The 14,494-nt window shown below is 35.0% G+C and overlaps 1 protein-coding gene and 1 long non-coding RNA gene across 7 annotated transcripts in view; both read left to right on the top strand.

Moving 5' to 3' along the window:
- The window catches only part of LOC126050575 (uncharacterized), a 186,952-nt gene that overhangs the window by 123,008 nt on the left and 49,450 nt on the right, over positions 1–14,494 (top strand). The window lies entirely within an intron of this gene.
- Positions 1–14,494, top strand: part of EML5 (EMAP like 5) — a 119,580-nt gene that overhangs the window by 55,636 nt on the left and 49,450 nt on the right. For all 6 annotated transcript variants that reach the window (XM_049828595.1, XM_049828593.1, XM_049828592.1 and 3 more), the window contains exons 14-21: positions 2,432–2,618; positions 3,655–3,760; positions 5,039–5,132; positions 7,083–7,183; positions 9,049–9,251; positions 10,407–10,518; positions 11,064–11,191; positions 12,960–13,101. In XM_049828595.1, coding sequence (XP_049684552.1) covers positions 2,432–2,618; positions 3,655–3,760; positions 5,039–5,132; positions 7,083–7,183; positions 9,049–9,251; positions 10,407–10,518; positions 11,064–11,191; positions 12,960–13,101 — 1,073 coding nt within the window. The remainder of the gene's footprint in view (positions 1–2,431; positions 2,619–3,654; positions 3,761–5,038; positions 5,133–7,082; positions 7,184–9,048; positions 9,252–10,406; positions 10,519–11,063; positions 11,192–12,959; positions 13,102–14,494) is intronic.

Below are 14,494 nucleotides of genomic sequence, written 5' to 3'. Positions count from 1 at the left end.
CGTTTAAAAACTAGTGGCTGGACATCAAAGGGTGCAGCCAGGCAGGGCAAGCAGGCAGCATTTTGGGTCAGGCAGAAATCAGCTTCAAAACATCTGCACATGTTGCTGCTGGGGGAAGTTGTTAGTTCAGGATATGGGTGGAGGGAAGGTGAAGCTTGACTGAAGAGTCTACACCTGTATTGTGAGTCTAAGTTGTTGATCACTTTGAGAAGAGCAGGGAGCAGACATATATATAGCTGAGCCTCAGACCTAGTGGAAAGAGAGAGATTTTTCTAGAGACCCTGAAGGGACAGTAACTCAGGAGACACTGAAAAGTTGCTGGACTGGGACCAAACCTGAAGTTAAGAACCTGCCTGTGAGTGCCAATCTAAACGGTTGGAAGGAGACTTATTTAAAAGTTTTTATTTCTGTGCTATCACAGTTTTTGCTGGTTTAAGAAGTTCACTTTGCTTGTTTGTGATCTAATGAGACCCAGCTTTAGACTACACAGGATCATAGACAGTACAAAACTGGGAGGATTGGCTGGTACACCATATGGCTGTGCTGCCATCGAGAGCGACCTGGACAGGCTGGAGAACTGGGCAGGGAGGAATCTCTTGAACTTCAAAAAGGGGAAATGCAGTGTTCTGCATCTGGGGAGGAATGGACCTGGACCATTCGCTGGTCTGTTTAATAACTTTGAGATGATTTTAGAAATTTTTCTCTAATCACATATGATCTGACTTAAGTACCATTGCATGTAGTGTAGGTGAGCCAACAGAAATACAGCCGGTTCAAGCCTGGTCCAGGTATGTGCTGTTTTCCAGTAATGCATAGGTGGGGATCCATGTGGATCCATAGCTGGAGTTTTCAGAATAGTATTCATTAAGCTAAAGTTGGTCAACTGTCTTAAAGATTAATTACTTGACCAGTGCATATGGTTGCACCATGTACTCAAGGAAAGCTATATATAATTTTATGAAAGACTTCCACTGGACTGCATAATTTCTGTGTCATTCAAACCTTTTAAGTGTCTCGTATGCAGTAATTATCTTAATGTTATCCCATTCATTTTGTGTATGACACTTACTGGTATGTGTACAGATGCATCTTTTTCTTCTTGAAAAATAATGTAATTTGTTCTGATGATAGGTGCTTTTAATTAAGCAAAGAAATTAATATAATGAGAAGTATAACGTAGACATTAGAGATTTCTGTTAGCTTGCAGTTGCTGATGGTGAAAGTTTAGTTATTTTGTTTGCCAAGAATGACTTACTGATCATTTTCAGGGCTTTTTTGTCAACTAGTTCAACTAGAAGTTGGATGCAAAAATACTTAGGTAGAGCCTTATGATCCCTAAATAAACATAATTCATGGCCGATTCAAACACATTCAAGTGACATTCCATTCCTGTAAATTTAACTCTATATTTAGAAATGTAACCAGATTTTTTATATTTTTTTTTTATATACCAGAAATATAACCAGATGCAAACCTGCATCTTTGTAGAAGAATTAAAAAATTGATCTGTAAGAACAGAAGAAGGAACAGAAAGAGGTTAGCTGGGGAATTAATAGCATAGAAACAGGATGTGTCAGGAGTATATGGAGTATTGTTTATATCAGAAGAAAGGAAGGAATAAATTTATATTACACATTTTTAAATGTTGTCTCCATTGACTGGCAAGCATAGCATTATTAAAAACACTAATTTAAAACTTGCTTGTTTGTTTAATGTTTTTTAGGTTTCTGAGCCTCTTAAATTACTTCTGAGAGTAGGACCCTAGCCTTTTTGAAAATACCACTGTTGGTTTTTATGGGGTACTGAATCTTAATCACACCTAGGAGGAAATGTGTATGCTGTGATAGTGCATACAGACTTCAGTTGCAAATTGGCCTGCTCATGCCAGTTGCTGTATCAGTACAGAAAGGAGGCAGGTTTTCCTTTAGAAAAGAAACTGATGTGGAATAAAATTTATGCATTTGTCTTCTGCTAGCAAGTTTCCAGAAACTTTCACTGTTATGATATCTGTGTTGTCCACATTCTTGTGGAAACTTTTGCTGCTTGATTTTTGAGCAGTAAGAGAGTGAAAATGTATGAAGTATTAGTTTTGGCTATTTCATTTAATTACATATTGCATGCTCTAATTCTCCTTGTGGTATGAAAAAATTACTAGCTATTACTTCCTCTTCTGAACTAGCTGTGGGGAGTAACTATTATATAGCAGCCACTTTCAAACTAATGCTATTAGTACTGATGTCTGAATAGTAAATGACATTGATAAATTAGTGTTTCTTTGGGAAAATATGTTAATAATCTTAAACCACCAAAACAATAATTGGTAAGTAATCTGAGTTTTCACATGTGCAAAATGCATCTTGCATAATTTTATCTCAAAGTTTCAGTATATATGGTTATGACCTTGATGAATAAACTTTTTTTCTTTAATTAGATACAGAGGTTACGACTGTCGAAGCAATTTATTTTACACTCAGACGGGTGAAATTGTATACCATGTTGCAGCAGTGGGAGTGGTGTACAATCGACAGCAGAACACACAGCGCTTTTATCTAGGTCATGATGATGACATTCTTTGCCTTGCTATTCATCCCTTAAAGGACTATGTGGCAACAGGCCAGGTAGGATGCGTGTTTATCTGCAATAAGAATCTGAAGTTGTTACTGGTGAATTTAGAAAAGCCTATTTTGGAGGAAGGAAGTCCAGTCTTCATTTATTCAGGTGAAGGACTGCATTTCTGTTCCAGATGGCATCATGTTAAACTGCAACATAAGTGTTTTTTCCAGTTCTTTATATTAATTCTGATAAAAGTCTTTAGTTGATAGTTTTTTTGAACCTCTCTTTTATTTATGAATAGATACATATTTTTTATTGAACATTATGTTGCTCCTCCTCTGTAACAAGTGGAGGAAATGTGCAATTAAAATATATTTTTTTAGTATCTTAGTTGTGAAGTTAGCTATGTTATTATTACATTCATGTATTATTACATGACATGAAGTTAGCAGTTGTTTCTACATTCTGGTATTTCAGTTTCATGCACTGTGGTTTTGGTTATCACTTATAGCTGAACTATTTACTGTTTGTACATGCAATACAAGTATGTGTGTTGCTAAAGTATTTATAATAGTCCATTTTATCTTTCGCCAGACAGTAATTTTGGGTAAAGTTTTTGCACTCATGTTTTCGGACAAACATCTCTTCCCATAAATGTTTATACACCAGGACTTGAAGGTTTGATTTGATGTTTCAGGGTTATTTAATTATTATTATCTTTATTATTGTTGTTGTTGTTATTGTTGTTATTATTATTATATAATAAATTGGAGAACATGTGAACTGAAATTTTTAATAGAAGTAAACTTTTGCTTATAATGCCCTTAATATCCCCCCTCCCCCCCCAAGACGACTCTAGTTAATTGTGATTAATGTGCCTAAGTTCTTTGGAGGGAAGAAAGAGCCAGCTGGGGAGTGGTAATTCTAAAGCAGAAGAAGGAATAATATACTGCTATCCAGACAGAAGTAATACTAGGAAAATTTTATCACCGTAAATTTTTCAGATACATTTAAAAGTATTTGTCAATATTATACTTTTAAACAACTGTGTGAAGTAACTGAGAAATTTAAAAAAATGGTTATAAATATGTATACTTTCAGGTTGGTCGAGATTCCTCAATACACATTTGGGATACAGAAACAATAAAACCACTTTCAGTTTTAAAGGGCTATCACCAGTACGGTGTTTGTGCTGTTGATTTTTCAGGTAATAAGTATTTATTTATTCATTTATATACAATTTTCCTTTTCTGTATGAAAATACAAGCTAATCAGATCTAATGAGCAATTGGTAATGCCTTTAAACTGAAGATTTTATATTAAAAATATTCTTCAGTAATCAATGTCAAATGAGAGAGGCTGTTTTAAAGTGATTGTTCATTAAAAAGAGCTCCTGTGGAGTCTTGCACACCAGGAAATGCAAGAACAGGTTCTGTGCCATTTAATAGCTGAGCTGATCACTTTGGAATTTCTTTTGGTTGTGTGAAGCAGGCACACAGATCTTGAGCATTATGTCTGCATTACAACTGTGTAACAAATTTTTGAGCAAATTGATCACGTGTGCATTTTTTTTTAATTTTTTTTAAATTGAATCCTGCAAGCCAATTTGGTAGCACACAGATAAATTCAGAAAGTCCAGTTATGCAGTTCTTCTAGGCAGAAACCCAGCCTCTCTCTCCACCTTATACTAACTTAAGAGACTGTCAGTTAATTTTTTTGAGATTTTTGCACCCCATATGTTGAATTCCTGTATGAATGTTAAATTTCCTCTTCACCACTGGCTTGTTTTCATTCTTTAATGGTTTGGATTTACTAAATAGGATCTCTTACCTCACAGTGAAGATGTGTGATCACAAAGATGAGTAGTTTGCGGTCTTTGCTTCTTACCTTTCTTTGGTTCTCCTTTTTCAAGATAGAAATCTCATTTTCCAAATTCTGGCATGGATGCATAGCAATTTCAAAGATAGGATACATGTCAGAAAGTCATTGATCATGAGTGAGCACAAATAACTTCTTTCTTGGAGGTTAATGTGGGATACATGTCAGAGCTTCTCAAAGATTTCACACTATTACTAAGTTTAAGGATATTTTATAAACTTCATCATATTGCTTCAACACTTTCCTGTTTAGAAATCAATAGGGATTTGCAGAGTGAACAGAAAATTCTCACAGTACAACCTGTGATGAAGGTTTTTGTGTAACTATGTCAGCAACTAGCTGAACAAAGGATTTGATACAAACAGAGAGAATCTAAGTGGAATTTTTAGACAGGGTAACTTGAAGTCCTAAACTCCATCCAACTGACCACTTAAATTTAAAAGCAGACAATAGATGTGCCTCTAAGCACACATCATATGATTATTTACCTGTTTGTACATTCTTCTTTATAATACTTGTGAAGTTATAATATTCTTTAATATGGTTTCTTATTATTGCAACATAATGTTACCCATCTACTCTCTTAATCATAAATTTATTTTTCTAGCGGATGGGAAACGATTGGCTTCTGTTGGAATAGATGACAATCACACTATTGTACTCTGGGATTGGAAGAAAGGAGAAAAACTTTCAGCAGTAAGGTAGAAATTTAACTTTGTTTTAAAATTTGTACCTAGAATTACTGTCAAATGACAGTAAGCAAAATATTTTCATTAAAGAATAATAGTTCTCTAATAAATTAGCAGCGTCTATAACTTAAGTGGTACAGGCGATAACATTTAGCACAGACTTAAAACTTTCTTTGGAAGGAAAGACTGAAGCTCTGATAGAGTCAACAAGAATTATTACAGTGACAGCTCAATGGGTGAGGTAAGAAGGCGTAGAAGACAAAGTTTATTTACATTTATTTGGTGTGTTCTGAAATAATTTTAGAACTTACTCCATGCACTTCTGTTGGCACTCCCAGAGATGGTGATGTATGCTTTGCTTTTCAGAACTCTTTCATTAGAGGTCATGTCTTTCTTGGGATAGTAGTTTGCAGTTGTTTTGCTCAGTTCTCTTTTCTTCAAGGTTCTCTCTCTTTTTGCTTACTGAGTCCTGAGCAGCCTGATCTAACTTTGAAGTTAGTTCTGCTTTTAACAGGAAGCTGGACTAAATAACTTCCAAAGGTTAAATAATTTGGAAGTTTCTTTGACTCTGCACAGAGTATTTAATATAAGTTTATTAACTAGAGTTTTAATCTACAAGATAGTCTCGTTTCTAATGTTGAGTAGTGTTTTTGAAACCCTTGTCTTTGTTGTTTCTACGGATCTGTTGCTTTAAATAGAGCAGTTATGTAAGTGGGTTTTCCCCACTCTGTCCGAATTCAGTATGTATACTCTAAATATTGTTTTAGATAGGTTCAAAAGGGATTTATTATTCTCTGCTGATACAATTTTAAAAGTATCAACTTCTTTTTTATCTATTAAGTTCATTATTGCTCGTCAATGACGTTTACCCTCATTTTCTTCTTAAACACGCTTTGAGTTTCTTATCCACTGAGGAATGAAAATCTTGAATAGATGACGTAGATAAAGAAGAGTACTCCCTTCCCAGTTACTTGTTAGAAGCTCAGTTAGCTTGGCTTCTCTGAAGATACTGTTTTGGGCCTCTCAGTAGTCTGCCTTTCATGTGAGATTTTTTTATTCTTTTTTTTTAAAATCCCCCTACTCTCTGAACCCACCAATCTCACTTAATTCTATTTTGTAATCAAACTTTAACCACTTTATACTGGATTTAGTTTCTGGAGTGTTTTTCCTCCTACCTACTCTGAAGAATAGAAAAGAATTTTTGAGAGCAGCAGCTATACTTTAAGATTACAGTGTGAGTTTGGAAAGAAACTGGTTCATAGTTTTTGCTACTAGTTCATTTAGTGGTCTGAAAATGACAAAAGGTGAAAGATTATTGCCACTCTTGAACAGGGAGAAAAAATTAAGGATTAGAGGCTCTTCTTGCATTTTCAAGAAAAAACCCCCAAACTACTATTAAGCATTGATTTCCTTGCATAGATAGCAAATATAGTTGAAAGCTGTTTTTCAAACTATAGCACTGAAGCAAGGCATTGGTTTTATAGAAGCATAGTAGGAAATCTAAAACACACAAGAGGTTTTAATGTTTTTAGAAAAATGAAATTTCCATTTAAAATGATAAGCAGCATAAATTTTATTCTAACAAGAAAAATAGAAAAATCAATTAAAAGGTGAATGAGAATGGCAATTTATTTTCAAAATGAGAGACTTTTAAATAAGATTTACAACTTTACACATTTAAGTTTCATTATGAGCTGTTAGAGTTCTAAATGCTGTATGCCTAAACTTAATGCAAATATATATTCTTCTGCAAAGAAAATGCCACCTAGTGGATTTCTGAAGTAACAGAATTACCTGCTTTGGAAACTGAAGGGTAATGAAAATAGAACAGGGCTCAGTGTGTTAGTTCTTTGGCTTTCTTCCTCCTCATAATAAATTACTGTTAATGATTTGGAAGTAAATGTTAGCAAGATAGAGAAGATAGTTATATTTTTATTTAAAATATTTTGCTTTGCATTTCAGGGGAAGCAAAGATAAGATTTTTGTTGTTAAGATTAATCCTTATATGCCTGATAAATTGATTACAGTTGGAATTAAACACATGAAATTCTGGCGTAGAGCAGGTAAGGAAACTTACCAGAATTACGGCATTTTCTGTTAATTGAAGTATAAATACTGCATCTCTTATAGTATGTTTCATGCATTAAAGGCAAATGTTTTCTCTGTATACCTCTCTAAGTTAGTTTAGCCCTGGTAGAAGTAATGTTAATTGACATTATGGTATTAGTGGGAATGCTTTTTAAGATCAATTTGCTATGGAGCTAGAGCTACACAAGTGGAACAGACCCTGGATTTCCTACTGTCTGTTTTTATATCTAATAATAATATAGCACATCTGAAAATGTTACAGAGCTGCTCTAAAGTCATAAAACAGTTTTTGGAAGAAGGACCTTTAGAACATGTATGTTATAAAGAGGCAGAAATATAAATAAATCTAAGGTTATAAAAATCTACATACAATAATTCAAAGTGCTTGAAGAGGATACATGTGCCAGTTGAGACCTGTTTGTTTAGATACCTCTGTTGAACTTGACAATTAAAACCCAAGACAAAGCAGCTTGCTTTATCTGCTTGAAAAATCCTTTCCCTGATATTAGTGTGAACTTCATTGTTTCAAACCTCAAAATGTATATAAAGACGTATGTGCTACAGAGGACTAGCTTATTTGGTAAGAATGTTCTAATTATTCATGCACAATTTATGCTCACATGAGTCCCTCATAAAGATTAATTGTGGAGAGAAAAGTCTGATGACAAAAATTACACTAGTTTTCTCAGTTCTGGCTCCAACAGAAACTAATCAAGATTGCCTGAGAGGAAGCTGTTGAAGTCTATGTAAATTATTAATTTTAACAATTGTGTTTGCTATCTATAGAGAGAATAAATGCGTCAGAATATTTACTGACTAGATTACTATAAATTCGTTAGAAAGAAATTTCTAACTGTGATAAAAGCCTGAAGGTGGTGATTTTGAATAAAGAAACGAAATTGTTTAAAATGCCTCTTTCTTTTCTCTGGCATTGCTCAGTCAGCAGAAATAAAATTTCTCTGAAGCTACAGCCCATCTGTGCGAAACTGTAGTGGCACACTGGCTAGGCAGTCACCAGCAAACACATTTAGCAGTGTTAATGTGAGGAGTGGAGTATCAGTGCACCTTAACAAATGCCAAGTCTCTGAAATCTGTAGTAGAGCAGGTGCACTTGATTTGAGAAGTAACACCAAAGTATATGCTTTGGACTAAATTTTCATCAGTGCCAAGTGATGGCAGATTGGTTCAGAGACCTTGCCCCTCCTAAGTATGAGAACAGTATGAAGTGTCAGGTCCTGAGGGGCTTCTGTGTTATACCACATGAAGTTTCTCTGAGGATTGTAAAAATATAAATCTGACTTTCCAGCCAGAAGTTACTATGTGTTATACCTGTCAAATGATTTTAGGTATGTTATTTTAAAGAATTTTTAAACTTACATAGCTGTAACATTTCTATTATCCCAAGGCCAATAAAGCAAACTTCTAAAATAAAATCAGAAATCTTCTCACTGAAAACATATTGTGAAAAGGATGGGATGTTGAGATTTAAACTTTTTTTTTCTTTCAAGTTAATTTCATTAGGAATTTCTGTGAACTATGTGGTAAATGTTTTTTGTTTAGATGTGAGTTTACAAATACACTTTCTCTTTGTATGTCTATGTGGGTATATGTACGTATTCAAATCCAGATTCAAGTAGTAAGTTAAAAGTAAGGGGTTTTTGTTGAAAGATGCCAAATAGTACAAAAATTTTATTTTGTGAGAACTCTTCTTGGGCTTAATTTTTTGGGGGAGCATGGGTGAACCAGAAGAAAAGGACTTCTTTCTCTGGGTAAGGTTGTATAGTTTTTTGGAAAATAATTCTAAGCAAACATTTAATGACTTGTTTTTCGTTTCAACCAGGTGGAGGACTAATTGGGAGAAAGGGGTGCATAGGTGCATTGGGAAGAACCGATACAATGATGTGTGCAGTATATGGCTGGACTGAAGAGATGGCATTCTCTGGAACTTCCACAGGGGATGTGTGTATTTGGAGAGATGTGTTTCTCATAAAAACTGTCAAAGCACACGATGGTCCTGTGTTCAGCATGCACGCATTGGAAAAAGTAAATAAACTGCTCATTGTTTTTTGATGTCTGGACAAAAAAGTCTATGAAGTTAGGCCTTTCCCAAACTCAGGAATCCATGGTTGTATTTTGCTTACAGAAGCCTTGTGAGGTCCAGATTCAAAATAATGTTTTATGCCTGTCTCTAATTCTTGTTATATATCATGCTGTCTCTCAAACCGGTGTGGTCCAGTGACATCTTTTTCAGTAATTTTCATGACCTCTTACTAAAGAAATAATAGTAATAATAATAACTTATGATAAGTAAAAGTACTTTTTGATTTAAGCATTCATAAGTTTAATGGAATATGTGAGCTTGTGAGAGAGGAGGATGGTCATACTTGTACTATTTTGTGCTGTAGTTACTGTCTCCTAGTAGAAGCATTCAGTCTGTAGATCACTAAGTACTCTCTCCTGATTCTCAACTTCTTTTGGCTCAGGAAAGCCTTTAAGTGTGTGCTTAAGTGTGAATGGGTGTTCAGTTAGATTACTTGTATGTTTGAAGTTATGTATATGTTTGTGTTTTGCTAGGTTAGACAAAGTTGCTCCACCTTCTAATATATGAGTTTCAGTATAGTAGCTTTGGACAAAGCATGTGTTATTTATATTGTAAGAACTAAGTTCTTCAAAGGAAAGTACTAATGATTTTGGTATTAAGTATACCAGTTGCTTCATTAAATAGCTGTAAATAATTTTTGAAGACAGAATAGTACAAATATGCATATATTTGAAAAAATTAAGCACTAATCAAATTTTTGTGAGTGGTACTAAATTTGGCTTGGAGTAATGAGGTGAAATACCAAAGGGATGTTGAGGCTAAGCATCAAGAAAATCATTTCAGTATGTCAGTTAAATTATTTTTCTGGTATGGTAGAAGCTTATTGTTTGGAACTTTTAAATACAGCCTGTATACATGGACTGTACAGAACTGTGCTGCCTTTGTCAGGAGGAGAATTAATCATTTTGTTGCTCCTGATCTTTTCATCTCTAACATCTGTAATTTGGTGCATTACAGTGTTATATATAATCCATTTTCAGTACTGGCAGAAATCACAAAAAAATTAAGGAAAGATAATAATTGATTGTAACTTGTGATTTTATTTTTTTTAATTTTTTTTTTTTTTTTTTTTTTGTTTGGTTGGGTTTTTTTGCCAGGGATTTGTCACTGGAGGAAAGGATGGGGTAGTAGCTCTCTGGGACGATACCTTTGAACGTTGTCTCAAAACCTATGCCATCAAAAGGGCTGCTTTGGCCCCTGGGTCTAAAGGTAACACAGACTTTATCCTATTTTTTTATTCTATTTAAAATACTTTGTTTAGGGAACTCTTTCTGTGGAATTACTTTCCCCAGTAAGAGGAAATCTTTTTTGACATAACAAATACTTCAATTTTTTTTTTTAAAGCTTTATTGATTATAAATAAGTCATTTTTCTGTTGGCAGAGGAAAGGTATGTTGTAACATCTCTTGGCACATTTAGTGGGTGCAGATCAGAATATTTACCTTATTATCTGCCTGGTAGCAATATAGTAGTATAGTTGATACTTCACATGGACATTTTTTCACTAAGATTACCAATAAGTCAGGCTGATTAAACTTCAAAGATACTCTGAGAACAAAGATTAGTGTCAGTTGGGTAACTGCTAAATACTCCCAAACAAATCCAAACATACAAGTTCTTCCATGCAGGAATATGTTCTTACTTGTTTACTACTGAGTATCTTTTTGTACAGTGAGAATGTAATGTGCATATGTGTGAAAAATCCTCTTTAAGACATACTTGAGAACTTGTCTTATAACATTTTAACACTCTAGGTCTCCTCTTAGAAGATAATCCTTCTATACGTGCCATATCTTTAGGACATGGTCATATTTTAGTGGGCACAAAGAATGGTGAAATATTGGAGGTGGATAAAAGTGGACCAATAACTCTGCTGGTTCAGGTACATGTTAAATATCAGTCAAATATTCCATACCACAAACACTTGTTTGGTTTTCTTTTTCCTCAAGTAAAGACTGTTGTGAAATAACAAGCATTTTAATTACTAGTGAAGTTAGCAAGTTACTATCATCTCATAGATTTTTTTATGCTAGGCTAGACCATTATGACTCTTTAATGAGCAAAACAGATCACAGAATTTCATGTACTAATTTGTTCAACAAGTTCATCCTTACAAACAGACCAAGATCATATTTCTGTTTCAAAAAAAAAAAAAAAGAAAGAAAAAAGTGTGTGAAACAGTAGATCCTCCACCAAATTCCTTATTAATTTTTTCAGAGTACAAGTTATTATTCTTAAAAGTTGTCTCCTTGAGGTTTATTTTTAGATTTTCTTTGTAATTATGTAAAAAGCATTTCAGTTTTTTTCACCATACCAAACAGACTGCACTTTTTAAGGCTGACAACAAAACAGATTTTTACATCATATCATAATATGATTTTCTTTCATACTTAAATAAAAATCTGTGCATCTTTAATTCACACTTTGAGTGGCCAATGCAATGTGTAAAGAACTGGATTTTTTTTAAAGAATGTGTTAGAACCTAAGGTAAAGTCTACATCATAGAATAGTTTTGGTGGGAAGGGACATTTAAATGTCATCTAGTCCAGCCCCCCCTGCAATGAGCAGGGACATCTTCAACTAGATCAGGTTGCTCAGAGCCCTGTCCAACCTGACCTTGAATGTTTCCAGGGATGGAGTCTCTGCCACCTCTCTGGGCAACCTGTTCCAGTGTTTCACGACCCTCATTATAAAAAATGTCTTCCTTATATCTAGTCTGAATCTACCCTGTTTTAGACTAAAACCATTATGCCTTGTACTATCGCTACAGGCCCTGCTAAAATGTTTGTCCCCATCTTTCTCATAGGCCCCCTTTAAGTACTGAAAGGCCGCAATAAGGTCTCCCTAGAGCCTCCTCTTCTCCAGGCTGAACAACCGCAACTCTCTCAGGGTTTCCTCGTAGATAAGGTGTTCCATACCTCTGATCATTTTTGTGGCCGCCTCTGGACCCACTCCAGCAGCTCCATGTCTTTCCTGTGCTGAGGGCCCCAGAGCTGGATGCAGTACTCCAGAGTGGAGTAGAGGGGCAGCATCTCCCTTGACCTGCTGGTTACGCTTCTTTTGATGCAGTCCAGGATATGGGCTGTGAGTGCACATTGCCGGCTCATGTCCAGCTTTTCATCTACCGGTACCCGCAAGTCTTTCTCCGCAGGGCTGCTCTTAATCTCTTCATGCACCAGCCTGTATTGATACTGGGGGTTGCCCTGACCCATGTGCAGGACCTTGCACTTGGCCTTGTTGAACCTTATGAGGTTCACATGGGACCACTTCTCAACCTTGTCCAGGTCCCTCTGGATGGCATCCCATCCCTCAGGCATGTCAACCGCACCACAGAGCTTGGTGTCAGTGGCAAACTTGCTGAAGGTGCACGCATCCCACTTTCTATGACATTGACACAGAAGTGTGTGAGGATTATTTCACAGGGAAAAGTTTTCTCTAGTACCAATTACTGTAATTTGCACTTTTACTGTAAGTTGCAGGGTGAGTTTTTTTCAGGTATTCTATGTTTCTATTCAGATATTTCTTTATTATCCTCTAAAGAGTCACATGTTCATTCTCCGTTTTGTTTTGTTCTTTTTAACTTCCTTAAATGTATTATTTCATATTTCAGTTTAAAATACAAAGTCATCTGATTCATTGTGTTTTTTCAGGGTCACATGGAGGGGGAAGTTTGGGGTCTAGCTACTCATCCTCATTTACCTATTTGTGCCACTGTAAGTGATGACAAAACCTTAAGAATATGGGATTTATCTCCTAGCCACTGTATGTTAGCTGTTCGCAAATTGAAGAAGGGTAAGATGCTTAGTATGAAAAAATATTTAAGTGAATTCAGTTGACATTTACTAGCATTATGAATCTTTCAAAAGCAAGACTGAATAAATTCCTTTCTTTGCTCAAATTAATTTATCGATGCTGTGTTCATGAGTTATGTAGCCCTTAAGATAATGAATCTGTATGAAAGATTTCTGTGTAATACTGTTCTTAAGGTTATTTGCAATTGTAACATATTGAAGTCAGTGAATTTACAGTAAAAGTTGAGGCAATTACATAAATCTGCCATGTTGCTTATAGTATTGCAAGCTTTTTTGAACAGTGGAGGACTTCAAGTGTAGAAATTTTTTGAAGTCTTAGAAGTAATGCTGAATTTCTCTTTTGTGAACATTAGAAGAAACTGGAATCTCAAGGAAAGAGAACAGTCATAAAATTCTTACTTGTTCTATACTACCTAACTAAATTCTGACAGATGGAAAATCTGTTATAAGTGACTTCATATAAGGAGACTTTTTTAGGATTAGACGAGATTGGCCTTAACAAACTTTTAATGATATATATGCTTTGCTAGACAGAGGAGTACAGTATCTATTTGGCATTCAGTAAAGCATTTTCATCCAAACCTTATAGGAAGCTTAGTTGAAGATGATTTGGATTGATAATGTAAGAAGAGTCATGAGCTGGCATGAGCAGGGATTAAACAAGGAAGTTTCCGGTTGGTGAAGTCTGTTCAAGTCTTAAAGCTGATATTTCTTAATACTTTTAAGAATAGTTTTGGCAGAAAAATAAGGACTGCGATGACTTAATTTGCTGATGACACCCATTTTGAGATGCTTTGGCTATCTCAAAAAGTGCCTGTGTACTGTACAGAAAGAGCCGAATACTTAGGCAGACTGCAGTACTGGACATGAGATAATATTTGGTAATTAAAAAAGGCAAGACTCGATGACTAGAAGAAAAATGTCTGTGTAGCTGAGGAGTAACTCGGGATGTTCTAGCTGATCACAGGATGACAATTATGTGTGATAGTGAGGTATTTTTCCCAGGACATATTGAAGTGTTCACCTAATTTACAAGAGGCTAATCAGAATATTTTTGGTGTACACTTTTCATCTGTGTTCAGCTGAAGGAAATTAAACTGAAAGTTGAGTATGGAGAAGGAGGAGCTACAGGATAATGAATGCGAAGCTTTGTGGTGGAGTCAGCTAAATAAAGGGTTACTGTCTACAAGTTAATCAGAGGAATAAATAGTAGGGAAAAATATTTACACTAATGGAAAATTCTGGCATGGAAGCAAATCTGTATAAGCTGACCTGAAATAAATTTAGATTGGAAATTAAACTGTATTTCAAGTGAAACTTGACATGTTTATTAGAAGGATTATATGACATAGTGACCATAATTGCAAATGACT

The sequence above is a fragment of the Accipiter gentilis genome, chromosome 25, assembly GCF_929443795.1.
Source record: "Accipiter gentilis chromosome 25, bAccGen1.1, whole genome shotgun sequence".
Taxonomy (NCBI): Eukaryota; Metazoa; Chordata; class Aves; order Accipitriformes; family Accipitridae; genus Astur; species Astur gentilis.
Note: the sequence above shows the minus strand (reverse complement) of the source record. Positions and strands in the feature narration are given on the sequence as shown.